The sequence below is a fragment of the Sus scrofa genome, chromosome 14 (assembly GCF_054392235.1).
Source record: "Sus scrofa isolate SSC_HxYL_T2T_F1_AM1 chromosome 14, Sscrofa_HxYL_maternal_Yorkshire_Landrace_v2.0, whole genome shotgun sequence".
Classification (NCBI taxonomy): Eukaryota; Metazoa; Chordata; class Mammalia; order Artiodactyla; family Suidae; genus Sus; species Sus scrofa.
Window position 1 is genome coordinate 126,696,217 of NC_139396.1, and position 19,319 is coordinate 126,715,535.

A 19,319-nucleotide genomic window follows, 5' to 3' on the forward strand; every position below is an offset into this window, starting at 1 on the left:
AATGATATGTGGAAACAACCTATATTGTCAAACCTATTAGTGATTCTGCCAACTTCTTTGCAAATTTTAAGTGAAACTGGGCATGGGATGTTGTACATTTTAGTGATTACATGGCCTAACGCTCTGAGCTGGATGCATATGTATAAAAATGAGGATATGACTCTGCTATCACAGAGCTTTGCTTTAATAACCAGTTGCTGGTATGCTTCATTTTTTCAATCTTAATTTCTGTGGCTTGATCATAGTGTTCAGTCACCATGTGGAAAAGTATAGCTCATCTTTAACTTCTCTTGCATTTCTCTAGCCAAGTGAGAGAGTTATAGGGCCTTGATATATATTTAAACATGTATCTGATTGCCAAATTTGCTATTATCAAGTAGATTAAGAGATAAAAATCTCTGTCAGTTCCCACATAGCACAAACTAGCTTCCTCTTCCTGCTCTTCTGGACAGAATTGCATGCAGTTTTCATCATTTTATCTAAATTTCTGGTATAATTGGTAGCTTGGAAGCAAAGGCATTTTTTCAAAACCTTGACTTCTTTTAGACTTTCATTGTTCTACTTATCCTTGCATTCTCTTTCTGCCTGTTGAAGACAGGATGAGTTTAGAGAAATGATGGAACTGCCATGACAACAACAATGATAGTTGCAGAAAGCTGAAAATCTGGGTATTACATGTTATCTAAGGCCATGTTCAAAAGATTGAGAAAAAAAGTTTTCCTAGTTTGGAGAATTTTGTTCCCCACCTTTAAGATGCTTCTGTTTTAAGTGTGTGTGTGTGTGTGTATCTGTGTCCCAAGAGCAAGTATTTATGTTGTCTCTTATCTTATGATTGAAAATTGTCCCAAGAGCAAGTATTTATGTCTGTGTCCCAAGAGCAAGTATTTATGTTGTCTCTTATCTTATGATTGAAAATTGTTAGGAGGAGAAAAGCCTAAGAGGGGGAGAAAGGAATTCATAATTGGCTGTGAATTGTGGTTAACTGATGTGATAACCAATTCTTTCCAGGCTAGAACTACTGAGATGGGGACAGAAAGAGAATGAGAGGAATATAGAAGTGTAAAGGAGGTATTTTGGAGAATGTGAGGGATGTTAGAGCAAGAGTATTTTGATAGACCTATGAATTTTTTGGACATAATATCAAAACTCTGTCTCCAAGATAGTGTTATAAGTTATTATTAAAACTCACTGAAGGAGTTCCTGCTGTGACACAGTGGGTTAATGATCCAGCCTGTCTCTGTGGTGTTGCTGGTTCTATCCCCTGCCCCGCATGGTAGGTTAAGGATCTGCCACCTGTGGCGTAGGTTGCATGCATGCAGCTTGGATTTGATCCCTGGTCTGGGAACTTCCATATACAGCATGTGTGGCCAAAAACAAAAACAAAAAACTCTCACTAAAGGAATTCATATTTAAATTTAAACTTCTGTAACTCCTCCATTCTGTATTATTGGGAATCTGAAACATTTCAGTATTATTTAGAGTGTTCAGCCAGAAAATAGATTAAAACCTGTCTTACTAAATAGAGCAATCTTTGTGCATTTGTGAAATCATCTTGGGGAAATTTTCATGTTGTATACTAATGTTTAGGCATGTTTTTTTTCCTGATTTAATGGCATTCTTTAAATTTGAGTAAATGTAGTTTCACATAGTAAAATTTAAATTATTGATTCTTATGTAAAAGAATAATAGATTTCTATTAGAATAATAGATTAGAAGAATAATAGATTTCTTAAAATGTCTACTTTTCAACTAGACATCTTTTTTCAATTAAGAATTTATTTCTAATTTTAGTGTTTATTTCATATTTGATGAAAACCCTCACTCTTTTGGACTGCATGTTTTAAAAGGCTAAAAATTGTAGCCATTTAGAATGCTGACCAATTCATCAAAATACTTTCTTTCCTCTTTGTCTTCCCTCTGAAAAGGTTATTTCATAGTCTCATAACTGAAATTCATGTGGCAAACTGAGAGGCAATAAGTTTTAATAATATAGCAGTGTTTTAAAGTTTTGTTTAAGTAAATTAAAAAATTAATAACTTTAAATACCCTATAGAATCAGAATTAATAAGTTCACTTACCAGTTTTAGATTTAATATTTAAATTGACCTTAATTTCATTTCAGCTTTCCAGTTTTTCTGACAAGAGTTACATAACCTTTTAAAACAAAACCTGTTATCAATTTAAAGAATAATACAGTGTACAATATTTCTGAGTCTATATATATATATATATATATATTTTTTTTTTTTTTTTTTTACTTACATAAAAGAGTAACTTATTGTGTAAAGTTGATCTTTTGTGGGGGTATAAATAAAGAAAAATGGACTCTCCTGGGATCATTAAGGAAAGTAGACCGATAAAGAATGGTTGTGATTTCAAGAGCACATTTTTATGTTAAATGTATTTGAAAGAATGAAAGCAGCATTGAAAAATGCTTTCAAATAGTTACTATTGAAATCAAACCTTCCCTTTTTTTATTAGATCTTTGAAATAAGAGAGTGGTGAGACAGAAATGAAAACTTCAAATGAAAATTTAAATGTGTCAAATTAGTTTTTAAGTATTCTACATTTCTCCCACTATTATATTAGAGTAGATCTATCAAAACATTACTTTGAAACCAAAACAGGTTTGAGCCATAATCTAATAAAATGTGTTGTATTTTTGTTGCTATGTCACTTTATGATGTTTCAAAGGAAACAGAGTATCTTTAATCTATAATAGTAAATTATTTTGGAAATTTGGCTTGACATACAAACAGATGTGTTTTCTTGATTCCTTTTAAACTGAGGGTTGGTGGTTTGTGGTTTATTGTTCTTATGATTGGCATTAAAAGCCTTATTTCACAGCTTGTAGTGAGGGACTATTAGATAAAGAGTGGCTGTGTTCCACAAACTAAATTCAAAAAGTGTCAATCAAGGTCTCACATAGGTTACTTAGAGAATGAGTTTTCTTACTGATTTCACCAAATGTCACCTCATGCTGTCTTTGATTGGCACAGCCTGGCAGGGAGGATGGATGAATCTGTCACCGACTGGTTAATTGTGTTGCTGGTCTCAGTCTGACATTAGGTCTTTGACTCGTAAGTGGCTCAATACAAAACAAATTAGCAGATTGTAGTCATATTTCTCATTCTATATGCTTTGACTTTGTTGAATGCAGTCCATAAATCATATTGACTGACATACAAGTAAATGATGAAAGCTGCTTTTGAGACATGGATCTAGAAAGCAGCACTGTGAAGGTGCCATGGAAGGATGCATATGGTTGACCCTTTGGGAATTCCCTAGGAGCCAAATGTCTCTTTACCACAATTGTTCTTAGAAGAAAAGCTTTTGGGTAATGCAAAAAGGATCTAATATGTCAGCAGATTCTCTTTTACAAGTTCCTTTGAAATATAAGAAGTTTGTCTAAGGATTTTCTGTCTTTGCAAGTTGTTTTCAGCAAAATGTTAGAGCAGGGTAAAAAAAATAGTTACCTTTAAAAGTTTGGCAGGTGTTTTTACTTATTTACTGAAATTTATGTTGTTAAAGAGAATGTTAATAAGAGTTGCAATTAATTTTTCACATGAGGGGAGCAGAAACTCCTAGGTACTTGATATTTATTAAATGTGCAGTGTTTCCTCAGTCACTTCACTTAATTACTTTTGCTTTGTTTGTTGTAATGTTAAAAACCAGAGCATCTCTATAATGAAAAGGACCAGTTTTTAAAGGTAGTTGTAAAAGTACTTAGATTGTTTTTGTTCTAGAAAGTGATATAGTATTAAAAGCCCCAACAGTAATAGCAAAATAGTGTTCAGGAAGGGGTGTTTTGGTTATACAGAAGTGTACCAAGGGCTATATATAGGCTTCAAAAATGAATTGCTAAAGTTATTTTGGGGATGTGCAAATTTCCAGAACTTTTAAATTTTCTTTCTCAAAATCAGTTAAATCAGGTAAAATTTAAGAATGTTTGTTCACATGAAAAACTGTATGATCTTATAGAATATAACTTTAAAAATTTAAGGAATTTGAACCTTTGATATTAATTTTGAGCATAAAAAGTAAGAATTTATTTCCTTTGAATATTTTGTAAATATTTTAAACTTCTATCTTTGAGAACAATAAGCCTGTATTTAATATGCATAATCAAAAGAAATTTAATGTTAGAATTTCATTATTACATGTTATTTAAACAAAAGCTAAACTTGTGTGTGAGTGTGTATGTGTGTATGCACACACATATATGTGTTTTCATTACCTATATCCACCAAATTTATGGAATAGCCTGTATTTTTTATACTAGTACCATCATTTTGGCTCCAGTACTGTTGCTACATAGTCACTTGTAGCATCTGAACACATGTTCAAATTTAAAGTTCACCTTAAAATAATACCACTTACATTGTACAGTGTGTTTGTTTATGAAATGAATATATTAGTAATTTATTAATCTGCTTTTGCCTTTAGAAGGACATGGAGCTGATTTGATGGCAAAATACATTAAAGTAAAATGCACTAAATTGTTCAGTTAAGTCAAAATGACATTTCCATTAAGTATTCTCAAGCCTTTTATGTTGTAATTAAATTACATGCCATTGATTTCTTCTTTTTCTGTCTCTCTCCCAGCTCCCCCCATTCATATTGATATATTCTGCTTGGGGAATGAAGCTGCATGTCTCCTAGACTAATTCCTATTGGGTTTGGGGATCTTGAAGCATGCTGGGTTTTGCATTGTTTGTTACATTCCTTTTTGGCAGTTCATCAGTATCTGTCAAATATATTGTTTGCATCAGCTTTTATCTCTAAAGTTTTTGATCGAGAATTTGACATTCCATTTCAGATGCACAGTTTTTCACTGGGCATAGTGTCTAAATGCTAAAGACTCAAAAAGATTCATAAAGATTCATGAAAGTTCCTTGTTTCTAGACTGACTTTGAGTGTGTAATTTCATGAACAACTGTTCCAGTAAACATCTTGAAAATACATTTATGTTCTTCTTACTTTTTAACAGATATCAACCCTATGTTAACATTTTTGTACTAATGTATTGTGGCATTTATGCTTGGAAGATTTTCATGAATTTGTAACTTTCCTGGCCTTTGTGATAAGTAGGAAAAAGCATAATTATCAAATATCACTGGGTAAATATTTGTTAATGCAAATGAACAAAACATGACACATGTTTTGCTTCCAAAAGTCATTATTTTTAACCCTATTCATAGATTTTTGAATCTTACCATGGCAGTCAATCCATCACCAAATCACATAGTTGTGGGTTGGAGATAGCCATACTATGAGCAGTATTACACTGGAAAACATTATCTAAAAGAATTTTTATATTTTAAACTTCTAGTTGAAATAAAAAGACTGCTTAAAAGAATGATTTATACTAAAAGTGATATTATGTTGTGATTTAGCTGTGTGATCTAGAGGCTAAACATTTAAATTTTTTTTGTTTTTGTTTTTAAGAACATATAGCTTGAATCAGGGCTGTGAGTCAAATTCAGTTATCATTTTAGGAGCTTTTTGTAGTAGAAAATATTTTATGATGTATATATATCTAAAAGACAACCATAGGTATTTGTAGCTCACTTAACTACATATTTCTAAATCATCAGTTGATTTTAAAATTTAATTTCTAAAACTTACGTAGATCTGTAGATGATTGTGAAATCATATTGGTAGGCAAGCTTCTTTTTTTCCCTGCTGATTGAAACTATACTACAAACTAATACTCTGATTAGAAGTAGGACCTAATGACTCAATGTATATTTTACATATTATATATGTATCAATATATGCATTATAAAGTATATTGGGTACAGTTTAAATTAGAATAAATTATACTGCTAATTATCTCCCTTATTTCTTGACTTGGTTAATTATATAAAGAAGAGCTTAAAGAGCATTATATGAATAAAATGTTTCATCACCATGACAGATATTTTGTGTCACAATGTCGTATTTTAATGTACACTTTAAAAAAAATACATAAGGCATTTCAAGAGACCTAAAATAATAATTAGTGGATTTTAATCTTGTATTTTAATTTTCCTGAGTGCTGTTAAAGCTTTAATGATATTTATATCCTGAGAAGGACAAGTGAACAGAATGTTACTTATAACTCCTATGCTAAAAGACTGCAACTAAGAATACAGAAAGGCCAATAATTATTCTAAAAAAAAAAAAGCAACAAAAAATACAATGCGTATAATTTTTGTGGTAATTTATGGTATATTTCTATGTTTGTTTATTCTTTTGGTTTGGATATTTGTTTTAAACAGGGGAAAGTTGCCCAGACTGCTTGCATGTCAGCCTGCCAGCATCTGTCAACATCCTTAATGCAGATGCTATTGGACAGTGAGTTAAAACAGATAAGCATGGGAGCTGTTCAGCAATTTAACTTAGATGTCATACAATGTGAATGTAAGTACCTTTTTGTTTAAATATGATTCATTTATAGGAATCTATATTTAAATTATATGAAAAAATGATATATAATGTGATAGTTCTAAGAGGGAAGAAGCCTGATTCAGCTTAACTTTTGTCAGCCTTAGAAGCAGATTCCTTCCAGGAAGAGAAAAATATCTCAGTTTCACATTTGGGACCTCCAGAGAGGCACTTAAGTGACAGTCCAGAATGGATAATTAAAAAGATGATTTGTTGTACAGCAAAGGTTATCAGACCATTGTAAATCAACTATACTTCAGTAAAACTCTAAAAAATGAAAAAAAAATTGTAAAAGAAGAAAAAAATGATTTTTAATTTTTTTTTTTTTTGGTCATTCTTCTCCTAAGGTTTGTAATAAACAAATGAAATTGTTCTAAGTTTGTCATTCTTACTTAAAAATAACTTTTCAGATATTTGCTAAAGGATAATCTTGGGACTCAGCATTCCAAGTGAAGCTTCTTTTATTCTCTAAATCTTTTGATTCTCTTCCCCAAAGAATTTCTCTAGTCTTTACTTTTGTCATTATTTTTCACTTTATTCTCTTTAGTTGATGAGGTTAGCAGATTCCATAATCTAAGGTGACATTAGCCAGTCAGCTTCAAAATTTAATGTGGTATTTCGTTATTAGCCTTGTTATACATGCTTGTAGATTTTATTATCCTTATATGTGAGTTTGTGGAACAATTTTTAAGCATTACTTTCACTGATTAAATGATGAAAATCACTGGTTGACAGTTTAGTCAAACACTACTGTTGATAAATTGAAAATCACTGGGCCACAAGAAGGATTATAAAATACTTGCTTGAGTCAGATTTTGCCATAATATATTCTATGTGAAAGACATTAACAAATTAAATGTCCCTGGCTTGCAACTGAAGCAGAAATGACAGGTTTTTTTCAACAAGTAATAAATGTCTTCCCTTGTATGTAAGGCATTCTGCTAGGAAAAACAATTAATATTAAAAAGAATAATTATATGGGCCCTTTGATCAAGATCAACTGTTTATTACACACACACAAAAATTCAGGAGTTCCCATTGTGGCTTAGTGGTTAATGAACCCGACTAGTATCCATGAGGATACAGGTTCGATCCCTGGCCTCGCTCAGTGGGTTAAGGATTCAGCGTTGCTGTGAGCAGTGGTGTAGGTCGTCGAAGATATGGATGGGATCTGGCATTGCTGCAGCTGTGTCATAGGCCAGCAGCTGTAGCTCCGATTAGACTCAGCCTGGGAACGTCCCTATGCCATGGGTGTGGCCCTAAAAAGGCAAAAGACAAATAAATAGAAATTCAAAGTTTTAAAAACTTACCTAGTTCCTTCCAAAAAAAAAAAAAAAGAGAGAGAGAGAGAGAGAGATACTGATCTACAAAGCTAAAGAACATTTTTCCCTAGGGAAAAGAAGGATTCATTTTCTTTTTCTGGAAAGCATTTCTAATTTCTCTAATTATAAAACCTTTATTATATTTATTTTGTATTTACAAAAATTTTTTACCAGAAAGCACTTTTTAAAATGTTTCTAACTCAAAGTAATTGTTAATGCATTCTACAAATAGTTTGAAACTAGATTCTTAAAGTTCCTTAAAAGTTATCTTTTGAGATCATTTCAGTATGACAATGCTTGTATAAACATTTTACATAAATATCGCTTGAGACACTTTGTATTATTACGTCTTTAATGCAGATTCAAAATAATTAGGTGGTTGAACCCTTTATTGGCATTTGTTTATATTTTCTCAATTAGATATCTTGTTTAAAAATGGAAGTTACTGTTTGGTTAGGCAACTTTTTAAATACCTTAATCTTTTTTCTGTACTCTTATCTCTCCAAGAAGAGCAGGTCTAACTATACCTAGAGAAAGGCACACAAAATACAAAACTTTGCCTCTCTGTCACATCGTAGGACAGTTCTCCCATTAGTTGCTTGTTTAGGTGGAGTTACTGAAGACTCTTTTTAAGATGCTGATGTTTTCTTAAAGGCCTAATCTCTTAGAAGAGATTATACCTAAGTGTAAGGTGTAACTCAGTTAAAGAACTCTGGAATCATGTGCAGGAGGGATAAACCCTAGCCTGATGGGGGCCAAGGTTTTGGTACTATAGATATGGAAAGGGAGAAACCAGGACTCAAAGACAAACCACAGAAAATAACTCTGCTTCCTTTAAGATGATGCCTAAGATTGGCTCTGTTTCTTAATACTCATCAAGTATTACTTACTCATTACTTACTTAATAGAGTATCAGGTGTTCAGTACCCACTGAACAAATATACATTAATATTACATTTTTCATGTTTATTCCACTCTCTTCCTGGTGCAAAAGAATTAGGTACCCCCTCCCAATTCATGACTTTCAGTGATACATGACTCACTTGAAAATGAAACTTTGCCTTCTCTTAATAATATGTTCAGAGAATTTTAGTTTTCATCCCTATTTTAATAGTGTTTTTGTTTGCTTTTTTAAATCTGGAAGAAAGCACTTTTTTAAAAATACAAAGTTTATTTTCAGTATTAATGCCATGTGTATGCTTTCTCCATATTGGGGCCGGGAAAGGAGAAGAAAGGGGGATAGGAAGAAGAATTTGGTTAGGTAAGAGGAGGACTAAATAATACATGGTAAATTTGTGAAGAGAAGGAATCTGGATGCCTTAGGAATCAACAGGGATATGGGAAAAAGAAACAGATAGTTCAGATGTAGAATCCTAGAAACTAAATGATCATTGAGTTTCACCACCCACTTGGTAAAATATGCTTACATACTCCTCTGCCTTGGAAATAATCTGTCAAATAGTGGTCCACCTATTCCTTGAACATTTAACTTGGGAGATTAAGTACTCTTCAGAAAATGTGTTTCTATTTAATACCTTATCAGTTTCTTACATTGAGCTGAAATTGTTTTCTCTAAACTTCTTCTAATGGATCTAGTTTTACTTTAGGGCTAGAGTCACCCCTGGGCCATATTGTGCCTTTGCGCAAGTTAGAAAAGGTATTCCCACTGAAAGGAAAAAGTCTTCCAGCGTTGTCCCCTTTATATTAACTAGAAAAAGTTTACCCTTGTTCCAGCCAAAGCATGTGGTTATCAGGTGAAATGTGAGCTACATTTCAGCCCTCACTTCCTACCCACTTCTCTCCTCAGCTGGGCACCCATGTATAGTAAGCAGTCTGACAACTATATGCGGCAGTTTTGCTTAGGGTCATACAGAGAAAATCAAGTCCTAATCCACAAGCCAATTATATGAAAACTGCTGTTATTTCTTTCTGAATCTTCTGAAGGCCAGATATCAACAATTCCTCTTACTATTCTCATGTGATATGATGTTAGATCCAAAGCTCTTCTTTGAACAAACTGGTTTTCTGTCCAGAAGTGAATACAGCTAAAGCAAGGTGTGAGGAAACCAGTATAGTATGTTGTTGGACTATCAAATACATTGTTTAATATTTTCATACTTTATCAGTAAAGTCCAAACTTTTATTACCTTTTTTGGTACTCAGAGTATATATTCTTGAATCACTAAAGCTATAATGTTCTAAAATCTCTTTATCTTTCTCTTTGTATGTGATTGCCAAGCTTTGTTTTTCTTATATGATTGGTTTTTGTTTTAGCATTTTAAGATTATCCCTATTAAGCTTTGTTTTAAGATTTATCCCACAGCTAGCCCATTGAGGTCTTTTTATATCAGAACTTAATATCTGAAGATTTGTCATCATGCTTTTATTTAACAAGGTAATTAGCAAAATGTTAAACAAAACATGATATCTATATCCTGATATATTGTATATCAGTGGTTCTCAAAACCTGCTTCCCAGATGAGCAGCAATGGTATCACCTGGGAACTTGTTAGAAATGTGAATTTGGGGGCTTTACCTACTTTATTGGGAATTCCAGGCACAGGAAACAGCAATTTCTCTTTGAATAGACACTTTGGGTAATACTGATGCCCAATAATGTTTAAAAACCACATTACATCTATCTATATTCATACTGACTTAGATCCATTATTCAGAATCTTATGGGTATCTTTAGATTTTTTTTTCAGCCAGTTGTTAATTCCCTAATTGAATTTAACTAATAGTTTGAATCTAAAACATAATTCAAAGTTATGAGCAACTTTGCCAGATATCTTGCTGCTATGTAGGGATAATAATGACCATTGAATTTTCCTCATCTACCAGTCTAATTGCCCTTTCATAGAAGAAAATGATACTATTCTGATTCTTCATAAACCCATATTGACTCATAATAATTACTTTCCTTTTAAAAAGCTCAGAAACCAATACCTAAAAGTCTGTGATTGGTTCACAGGATTAACGTAAAACCCTACTAGTCTGTTTTGCTCTAGTAAGAAACCCAGAGTCTGAGGAAGTCTGATAATAGAGATCAGGAACTAGATACCATGAACCACCAAAGATCCTGGGCATCTCAAGAAGGGCTTAAGTCAAAGAATTTAAGCAATAGGAGAAGCATGAAATATAAGTACCAAGAATGACCTTTAGGTGTTCCCATCATGGCTCAGCAGTTAACAAATCTGACTAGCATCCATGAGCAGGCAGGTTGGATCCCTGGCCTTGCTCAGTACATTAAGGATCCAGCATTGCCATGAGCTGTGGTATAGGTCACAGACACGGCTCGGATCTGGTGTTGCTGTGGCTGTGGCGTAGGCCGGCGCCTACAGCTCCAATTTGACCGCTAGCTTGGGAACCTCCATATGCTGCGGGTACGGCCCTAAAAAGAAAAAAAAAAAAAAATGACTTTTATTCTGAGTAAAATTTTCCTCTTATTTTGTTTGATTATTTTTCCATCCTCATGACTTCATGAAAACGTTATACATATATTTCCTAGGTCTTAAGATAGAAACAAATAGCACAACAAGCTAAAGTTTGGGAAGGTAGAAAGTTAGAAGTAATTCAGTTTCTTTTATCATTCAGCCATGTGCTTTTAGTTTTTGTTTTCTTTTTCTGGTGGTGAAAGAATTAGTCTTGATCCATCTATGTGCTCACTTGTTTTTTCAGGCAGTGTGTTTGTGCCCTTTTCCCTGGTGACACACATACTTGTGAGTTAAACTGGCTTGAGCTAAAAGTCTGTAACTGAATTTTTTCCATGTAGAGCCAACTGATCTGTAGGAAGATTCATTTTATTCAGATGTTAAATGGGAACCTATTAGCTGTTATATACTGGGAAATCAAAGATGAATCAGGTTTTAAAGATGTCACATACTGGGTGGGGAGGAAACTGACATGTAAATAACTATAATAGAACATAAATTCTTTATAAAAGTATATATTACTTTTAGAAAGCAGTTAATTTTATGTGACATGGGGTTGAGAAGATGGACTGTAAGATACATGATTGAAAGTATTGAAGGATATGATTGGAAAAAGTTAAATTTCTGGATGTTAGACTTTATTTAATAAGCAATAAAGAGCCATTGAAACTTTTTAATCAAGACCATAGGTGAAGTCTATGTTGAAGTCTATGTTATAGAAAAGTTAACTCTGTCATATGAAAGTTGAACTGAAATGAGAGAGATATTGCAGATAAGAAGACCTGTTAAAAGACTCTTGAACTTTTATCTGTGAAGGATAGAAAGAGCTTGACTTTAGCAGTGGGAATGAAGAGAAAAAGATGAGTTCTAGACATTTTGGAGAACAGAATATATAGAATCAGTGAATGAGTAAATTGGACATGATTTGGGTTGTTAGAGAATCACATAGAAGAGATAGAAGAACGCACCCCAGTTGGGGTGGGTGATATGAAGAGGGAGAAAAAGAAAGAGGAAAGGAGAGGAAGAGGAGAGGGGGAAGAAAAGAGATTTAATCATCTCATATAGTTATGTAGATTCGACATAGAATTTATAATTGTAGGCACCGTGCAGAATGCTGTGCTCATAGCATATATTTTTTGAATAATGAGCAAAAAGCAAATCAGAAAGTCTCTATAATCTTCGTTTGTCTTTTCTGGAGTTCTCCTACCTTTGTAATTAAAAAGTTAAGGCCGGAGTTCCCGTCGTGGCGTGGCGCAGTGGTTAACGAATCCGACTAGGAACCATGAGGTTGCAGGTTTGGTCCCTGCCCTTGCTCAGTGGGTTAACGATCCAGTGTTGCCATGAGTTGTGGTGTAGGTTGCAGACGCGGCTCGACCGGTGGCTACAGCTCCGATTCAACCCCTAGCCTGGGAACCTCCATATGCTGCGGGAGCAGCCCAAGAAATAGCAACAACAACAAAAGACAAAAAAGACAAAAAAAAAAAAAAAAAAAAAAAAAGTTAAGGCCAATTGATGCTGCTGTACTTTTTTTTTTCTTTCACATATTTGATGACTGTTTAAATGACCCTTTAACTTCATCTGTTCTGAACTAAACAGTCATAATTTCTTTGATGTTTTCTTATGGAATTATTTTCACTCCCCTTTTGGTCATTTTTCTTTGGATCGTCTTTAACCCATAGGTCGAACCTGATAAAATGTCTGAGTTCAGGGATGGAATCATGTGAACTTACAAAGAATTTTTTTTTCCTTAAGTGCTTTCAAATTAATCTTAAGATGGTCTGCACACATGTTAGGAAGTTGAGACCATGGTTCTAGTCCTGGCTCTGCCTGTATTTGGGCAAGTGGCTTTGGACAAACCATTTAACATTTGAGAGGCCTCGACTTTTCTGGTGAAATTGGGATTTAGAATTGATAATTTCCAAGATGCATCCTAGTTCTAGGATTCAGAGGTAGTAAAATTTAAGGCAAAGAAGAGTATGGGACTTTGTATTTATACATTAATTCCTTCATATCTACTATGTGCTTGGCATTTAGGGGATACAGTAGTAAACCAAAGAGAAAAGGTCCTAACCTTTTTGGGGTTTAAGCCCAGTGGGGAGGCATTCATTATACAACTGTACTAGTAAATATGATTATATGTGTTAAATTCTACAAACGGAAAGCATATGGTACCGTGAAAGAATATAGAAGCAGAATTAATTTAGATAAAAATTTATATCAATTGAGAATATTAGGTAGGGTCTATGAGTGAAGGAAGTGGTATTTTTGAAATACGATTGTAACTCTGTGGTTGGAGAAGGCAGAAAGGCATCCATTTGGAATTGCAAGTGTAGCCCCTTCTGAAAGCTGCATTGATCATTTTTGTATAAGTTCAAGAGAAATCACTCTTAGTTGGAGGAATATTTGCCAAGCTTGGCATGAAGCTGAAATTCTAAATCTGTGTATATGCTTTTGTTTTATCAAACACCTGTTATATATTGGGTCCAAGTATAAGATACCTTACAAATGTAACTGTATAGAGGAAAAGATAAAAGTGTTCTCTTAAGCTCCCATAAAGTTATCTCAGAAATCTAAAAAAATCACAGAACATTTCCAAAGCATCAGGCAATCAAAGATTTGAAGTACCCAGAATAGGTCTAGAATGTACTTTTAATATTTTCTATACAAATACCTAAATGAGGTTATCAGTTCCTAAGAGTTTAACATCCTAAATTCATAAGCACTAGTAAAGCTCCAGGTTGAAGAGCACTGGTACCTTTTTCAGAGGTGAGTTATTGAGGAATAGGTGAATCTCTAGGTTTGAAGGCCCTCGTCTTTTTTCATTTGGATAAAGGTTTAGCCTATCTCAAATAAAAAAAAAGTCTTTTTATAGATTCTCATACATATATATATATGGCTGTGACCTCAGGGCCTCTAATTCTAGCCTTGAAGAGGCCCATACCCCCAAATTAAAGGATTCATGGAAAATTATGTAGATTGCAAAGGAGATATTTCAATATCTTTAAAATTGTTTTTTAATTTTTTAATTTTAATTTTTTTTTACCTTGCACACAGCACGTGGAAGTTCCCAGACCAGATATTGAACCCAAGCCACAGCGGTGACCTGAGCTACTGCAGTGACAATGCTGAATGCTTAACCTGCTGTGCCTCAAGGGAACTCCTTATTTATATACATATAAATAAGCTGAGTGCTATTATATTATTTGCCTACTTGAATTTGTTCCTGGTTTTAATGTCATTTAGGATATTAAATTGAGGCTACTTTGCCCCTTTTCCAAGAAAAAGAGAGAAATAGATACTACCTTATTCAAGAGTGGGGTGATGAATGTAGAGGGGCGTGTTGGGCTTGCATTCCACTGTTGCCAACTGCATGTAACAGAATATGAGTCAAGAATTCTGACAAGACCCCTCATTCTCTCAGGCATGAATTCTCCACCACCAGAAAAACCACTAGATGGTGCTCTTCATCATCCCTTCTAATGACACATCTGGTGCACATAGAATGCTTTGACTAGCCAAAATTTGGATTCTAACTAGCTCCTTTAAATCTTCAAATCTAGTAAGAAGTGGAATTATGAGTAATATCTTCAATATGCAGACTATTGGTATTTATATCGAGTCATTTTTTTTTAGTTACAAACATTCCATTTTATAGGCCCTTGCCTTGTCACCTGTAAGCAAAGTCTTAAGACTTTATTTAGCCTAACCTCCTCACCCTCCTTTTCAATCTTCTGTCAATCTTTTAGTCTCTTTGCTCTTGTGTCTCCAGGGACACGCTCTCTTCCCCTTCTCCTCACCCCCTGACAATTCTTTCTACTCTGTGTAGTTGTTTTCCAAATAATCCACATTCTGTACCTTACAGTAGAAATAACTGTCTGCCTAAGACAAGATTGTTCATAGACTTATTCCCTCTGCATTTAGTTTCAGAGGTTTATGTTTTCATGCCAGGATAAGTGCTTATATTCTGACATCTTAGCCATCTTTGTTACCCCAATACAAACCCTGTACATTTATACACAGATCCTAAAGGCAGAGAGGGCTTATTTCCCTACTTCAAGTTTTGTTATATTTATAAATAATTCATGATTTTGCCAACAGATACTCGTTATTTATTCTCCTAAGACTTCACAGATTACCAGTTTGGAAGGTTTTTTTTTTTGGTCATAATCACAGCTTCTACAGCATGTATTATTTTTTACTTTCATTTTGTCTAAATTAATTATCTTCTTCCCAGTTAGGCTGATACAGCAAAGTTTTACCTTACGAATAAAATGGCATTTCCCTCTCTAACCTTTATTTTAGAGGCATTAAGTGAAAACAACCCAAAGATTTTGACTTTCTTTTAAAAAAAAATAACAAAAGTTTAGAAAGCCTAGAAACTATTTTTAAATATCTTATTGAAAAACTAGGATCATTGTGCATTTTTTTAAAAATGCCCTTAATGGCATAACTAAACGATAAAGACAAAGATCTCATAATAAGGAAGTAGGCATTACTAAATAAAAATAACAAAAAGTTGTCCCAAGGGAGGAGAACAAAGAAACCCCAAAATATGACAAATCATACATAAAATGAGAATCGGGATAAGCAGGAAGGACTCTGAAGACAAACTTAAAGGGTTCCAAAAATTAGTCATCCGTTCTTTGAAAAGCCCCCAAATTGAAATCTACCTCTAGAATTATTGGGACAATATTAGTAGAAATGAATTATTTGTATTATTATTGATTCATTCAACATAGTTATGAATATTTCTTGTACAGTAAGCATGGGGTGTATAAAAAGTAAGAACAAAAAACCTCCCAGGAGCTTCTTGTTTAGTGGAAGAATTCGCAGTTTAGTTTTGGCTGAAGGAAACATTTGGAATATTCTCACCCACCCTCAGTTATTTTGAAATAAATACGCTAAATATACACAGAATGTTTTATTTTTTTTAATTTTAATTTTTGTCTTTTTAGGGCTGCGCCTGTGGCATACGGAGGTTCCCAGGCTAGGGGTCGAATTGGAATTGTAGCTGCTGGCCTGCACTGCAGCCACAGCAACTCGGGATCCCAGCCACGTCTGTGACTTATACCACAGCTCTCAGCAACGCTGGATCCTTAACCCTCTGAGCAAGGCCAGGGATGGAACCTGTATCCTCATGAATGCTAGTCAGATTCGTTTCCACTGAGCCATGATGGGAACGCCCAGAATATTTTAGATTTACACTAGGTAATAGTCATATGTAACTATTAAATAAAGCTGAAAATTCAGATCAGCTTAGAACATTTCACTTATTGAAGGAAGTTCTATAGGACAGCATCATTCTAGATCTAATCAATGAGCTAGATGATGTATCAATTACCAGGATTAGATAGTACCCCCTTAGAGTTTATTTGTTCAGTTTTCCTTCATTCATTTAAGAAATTTTCCTTGAGTAGTTGCTATGTGTCAGGCATCATGCTAAGGTGGTATAGGTATAATAATGGAAGTATATTTCCTATCCTCAGGGAGTTCATGGTCTGATGAGAAAATCCAGAGATAAACAATTACAAGTTACCAAAATGAGTGATGTAGTTAGACTGTGTACAGGAGCTGCAATTAAATCACAGATGAGAGACCTAATCCAGCCCGAAAGGCAGTGGAAGTCTCCCCTGGAAGATGTGTGAATGGAAGGATAAATAAAAGCTATCCAATGGAAAAGAAAAGAAAGATGCTCCAGGCAGAAGGATCAAAGTACTGTGAAAAGAGACTGTGGCATATATAAGGAAGTGCAGGTGGTTTGGAATGGAAAGAGTTTAAGGTGCCCTAGGAAGTAGTAAGAGATGAGGCTGGAGAGATCGGCAAAGGCCAGGTTCTAAAGGACCTTATTTGTCTTGCTTTATTGTGAAGGTGATGGGGAACCATTGAAAGATGTTACTATGAAGTGGCACAAATCAGTTTACATCTTCTGTAAGTCATCCTGGGAGAAGGAGATAGAGAAGTGGCACACAAGAAGTAAGAGAGACCAGATAGGAGTGTGTTTTAGTAGTACAGGCAACAAATGATACTAGTGTAAACGAAGGTAGAGACAGATTCAGGCTCAAAATGTTTTTGAAGGTAAAAACAGGATTGACTGCATTTGAGTTTTGAAGAAATAAAGGAAAAATCTGAAGCTTCCTACCCCTACAAAACATTTGAGAAAAAGATGAAAGCAATAAGCCAGTGACTCTCACTTTCATACTGGTTAGGTTTTTAGGAGAGGTGGAATGAAAGATGAGAGGCTGAATGCTTAATTAGATTCTGGATTAAGTCTGAATGTCAGGAAATCTGAATTAGCTATATGATGCTGGGCAAATCACTTTACTTTTATTTATTTATTTTGTACTATAAAATGAAGAACTTGGTGACTTTTAAACTGAGCCTTCTGGGGACAGTTGGAGATATTTCAAAGGGGATATCTCTTTTTTTTTTTTTTTTTTTTTTTCTTGTCTTTTTGCCTTTTTTCTAGGGCCGCTCCTTCAGCATATGGAGGTTCCCAGGCTAGGGGTCTAATCGGAGCTGCAGCCCCCAGCCTATGCCAGAGCCACAGCAACACGGGATCTGAGCGCGTCTGCGACCTACACCACAGGTCATGGCAACGCCGGATCCTTAACCCACTGAGTAAGGCCAGGGATCAAACCTGCAACTTCGTGGTTCCTAGTCAGATTCGTTAACCACTGTGCCACGACAGGAACTCCTCAAAGGGGGTATCTCTTTTAGCTACAAGAGCTGATGATCCATCATCTGCATGCTCTGTTTACTAAAATAAGTTATTGTGATGATCAAAGAAGATGGTATGTGAGATAGTGCTTTGTAGACTCTAAAAAGCTACATAAATTTGTGGTACTATTATAATTTTGACACTAAGCTGTTTGGTTTAATCCCAAGTGGTGGGACTCATTAAACCACAAATCTTAAAACAGAAACTGGAATTCCCGTTGTGGCGCAGTGGGGAGTTCCCGTTGTGGCGCAGTGGTTAACGAATCCGACTAGGAACCATGAGGTTGCGGGTTTGGTCCCTGCCCTTGCTCAGTGGGTTAAGGATCCGGCGTTGCCGTGAGCTGTGGTGTAGGTTGCAGACGCGGCTCGGATCCCGCATTGCTGTGGCTGTGGCGTAGGCCGGTGTCTACAGCTCTGATTCGACCCCTAGCCTGGGAACCTCCATATGCCTCGGGAGCGGCCCAAGAAATAGCAAAAAGACCAAAAAAAAAAAAAGAACTAAAAAAACGAATTAAAAAAAAACAAACAAACTGAGGGAGAAGAAAAATGACAGATTATTTTCAGTGTAGAAAAAATCTGGGAGATTAAATAGTCAAAGTAGTTAAAATATAATTGAAATTGAGCTGATTTTTATGTCTGATATATAAAGTCTCTCTGTGTTACAGGAAGTCTTTATTTATGTGCATATGTATACGTGGTGATGGTAGATGCTGAGCTAACATTTATAGTCTTGGTTGGAGACCACTAGAAATTTGTAGTTCAATGTCACTTGGAAACAGCAGCCTGAACTGGCCAAAAAAGCCAACAATATGCTGGATGAGCTTAAGAAAAGTATTTTTTAGATTAAAAAAATTTTTACTTCTAAAGAGCTGATAGAATTTTGCTTGTTGCTTTTCAGTTAAGATCTGATGTTACTAGAGAGGCAGCTCAATTATCTGGGCAATGAATGGTAGGGGATGATGGAGTTGTCACAGTATGAATATATGGTTAGATTTGCTGAGTGAATCTTAGTTTTCTGGAAAGAGGGGTTCTGGGAAAGGCAAATGTAATTATCTAATGGCCGTGACTTCATGGTACCTTACAGAGAACCAAGAGATAATGAGGAAAATAGTGTACCTCTGAGTAGCTAAAAGGTACATATACTCAAAGGCATATGTATATACTCACTCGCCTTACTTGTGGAGAGGCCCTTGCTCAGGCTGTATTTGCTCTTACTTTGACACAATTCTAGTATTTGATTAGCTGACTTAACTGCTCAAGAAGACTAAAGATAACATAAGAGATGAGTAAGAGAGCAGGGAGTAAGAACTTATGTTAAAATTGCAAGAGGAGTTCCCATTGTGGCTCAGTGCCTTACAAACCCAACTAATGCAGATTAGTTGAGAATGCAGATTCAATCCCTGGCCTCACTCAATGG

At 34.8% G+C, this 19,319-nt stretch overlaps 1 protein-coding gene across 9 annotated transcripts in view; it reads left to right on the top strand.

Annotated features, from left to right (window-relative positions):
- EXOC6 (exocyst complex component 6) overlaps window positions 1-19,319 on the top strand; it is a 222,746-nt gene that overhangs the window by 164,046 nt on the left and 39,381 nt on the right. For all 9 annotated transcript variants that reach the window (XM_021073794.2, XM_021073792.2, XM_084994874.1 and 6 more), the window contains one exon: window positions 6,264-6,405. In XM_021073794.2, coding sequence (XP_020929453.1) covers window positions 6,264-6,405 — 142 coding nt within the window. The remainder of the gene's footprint in view (window positions 1-6,263; window positions 6,406-19,319) is intronic.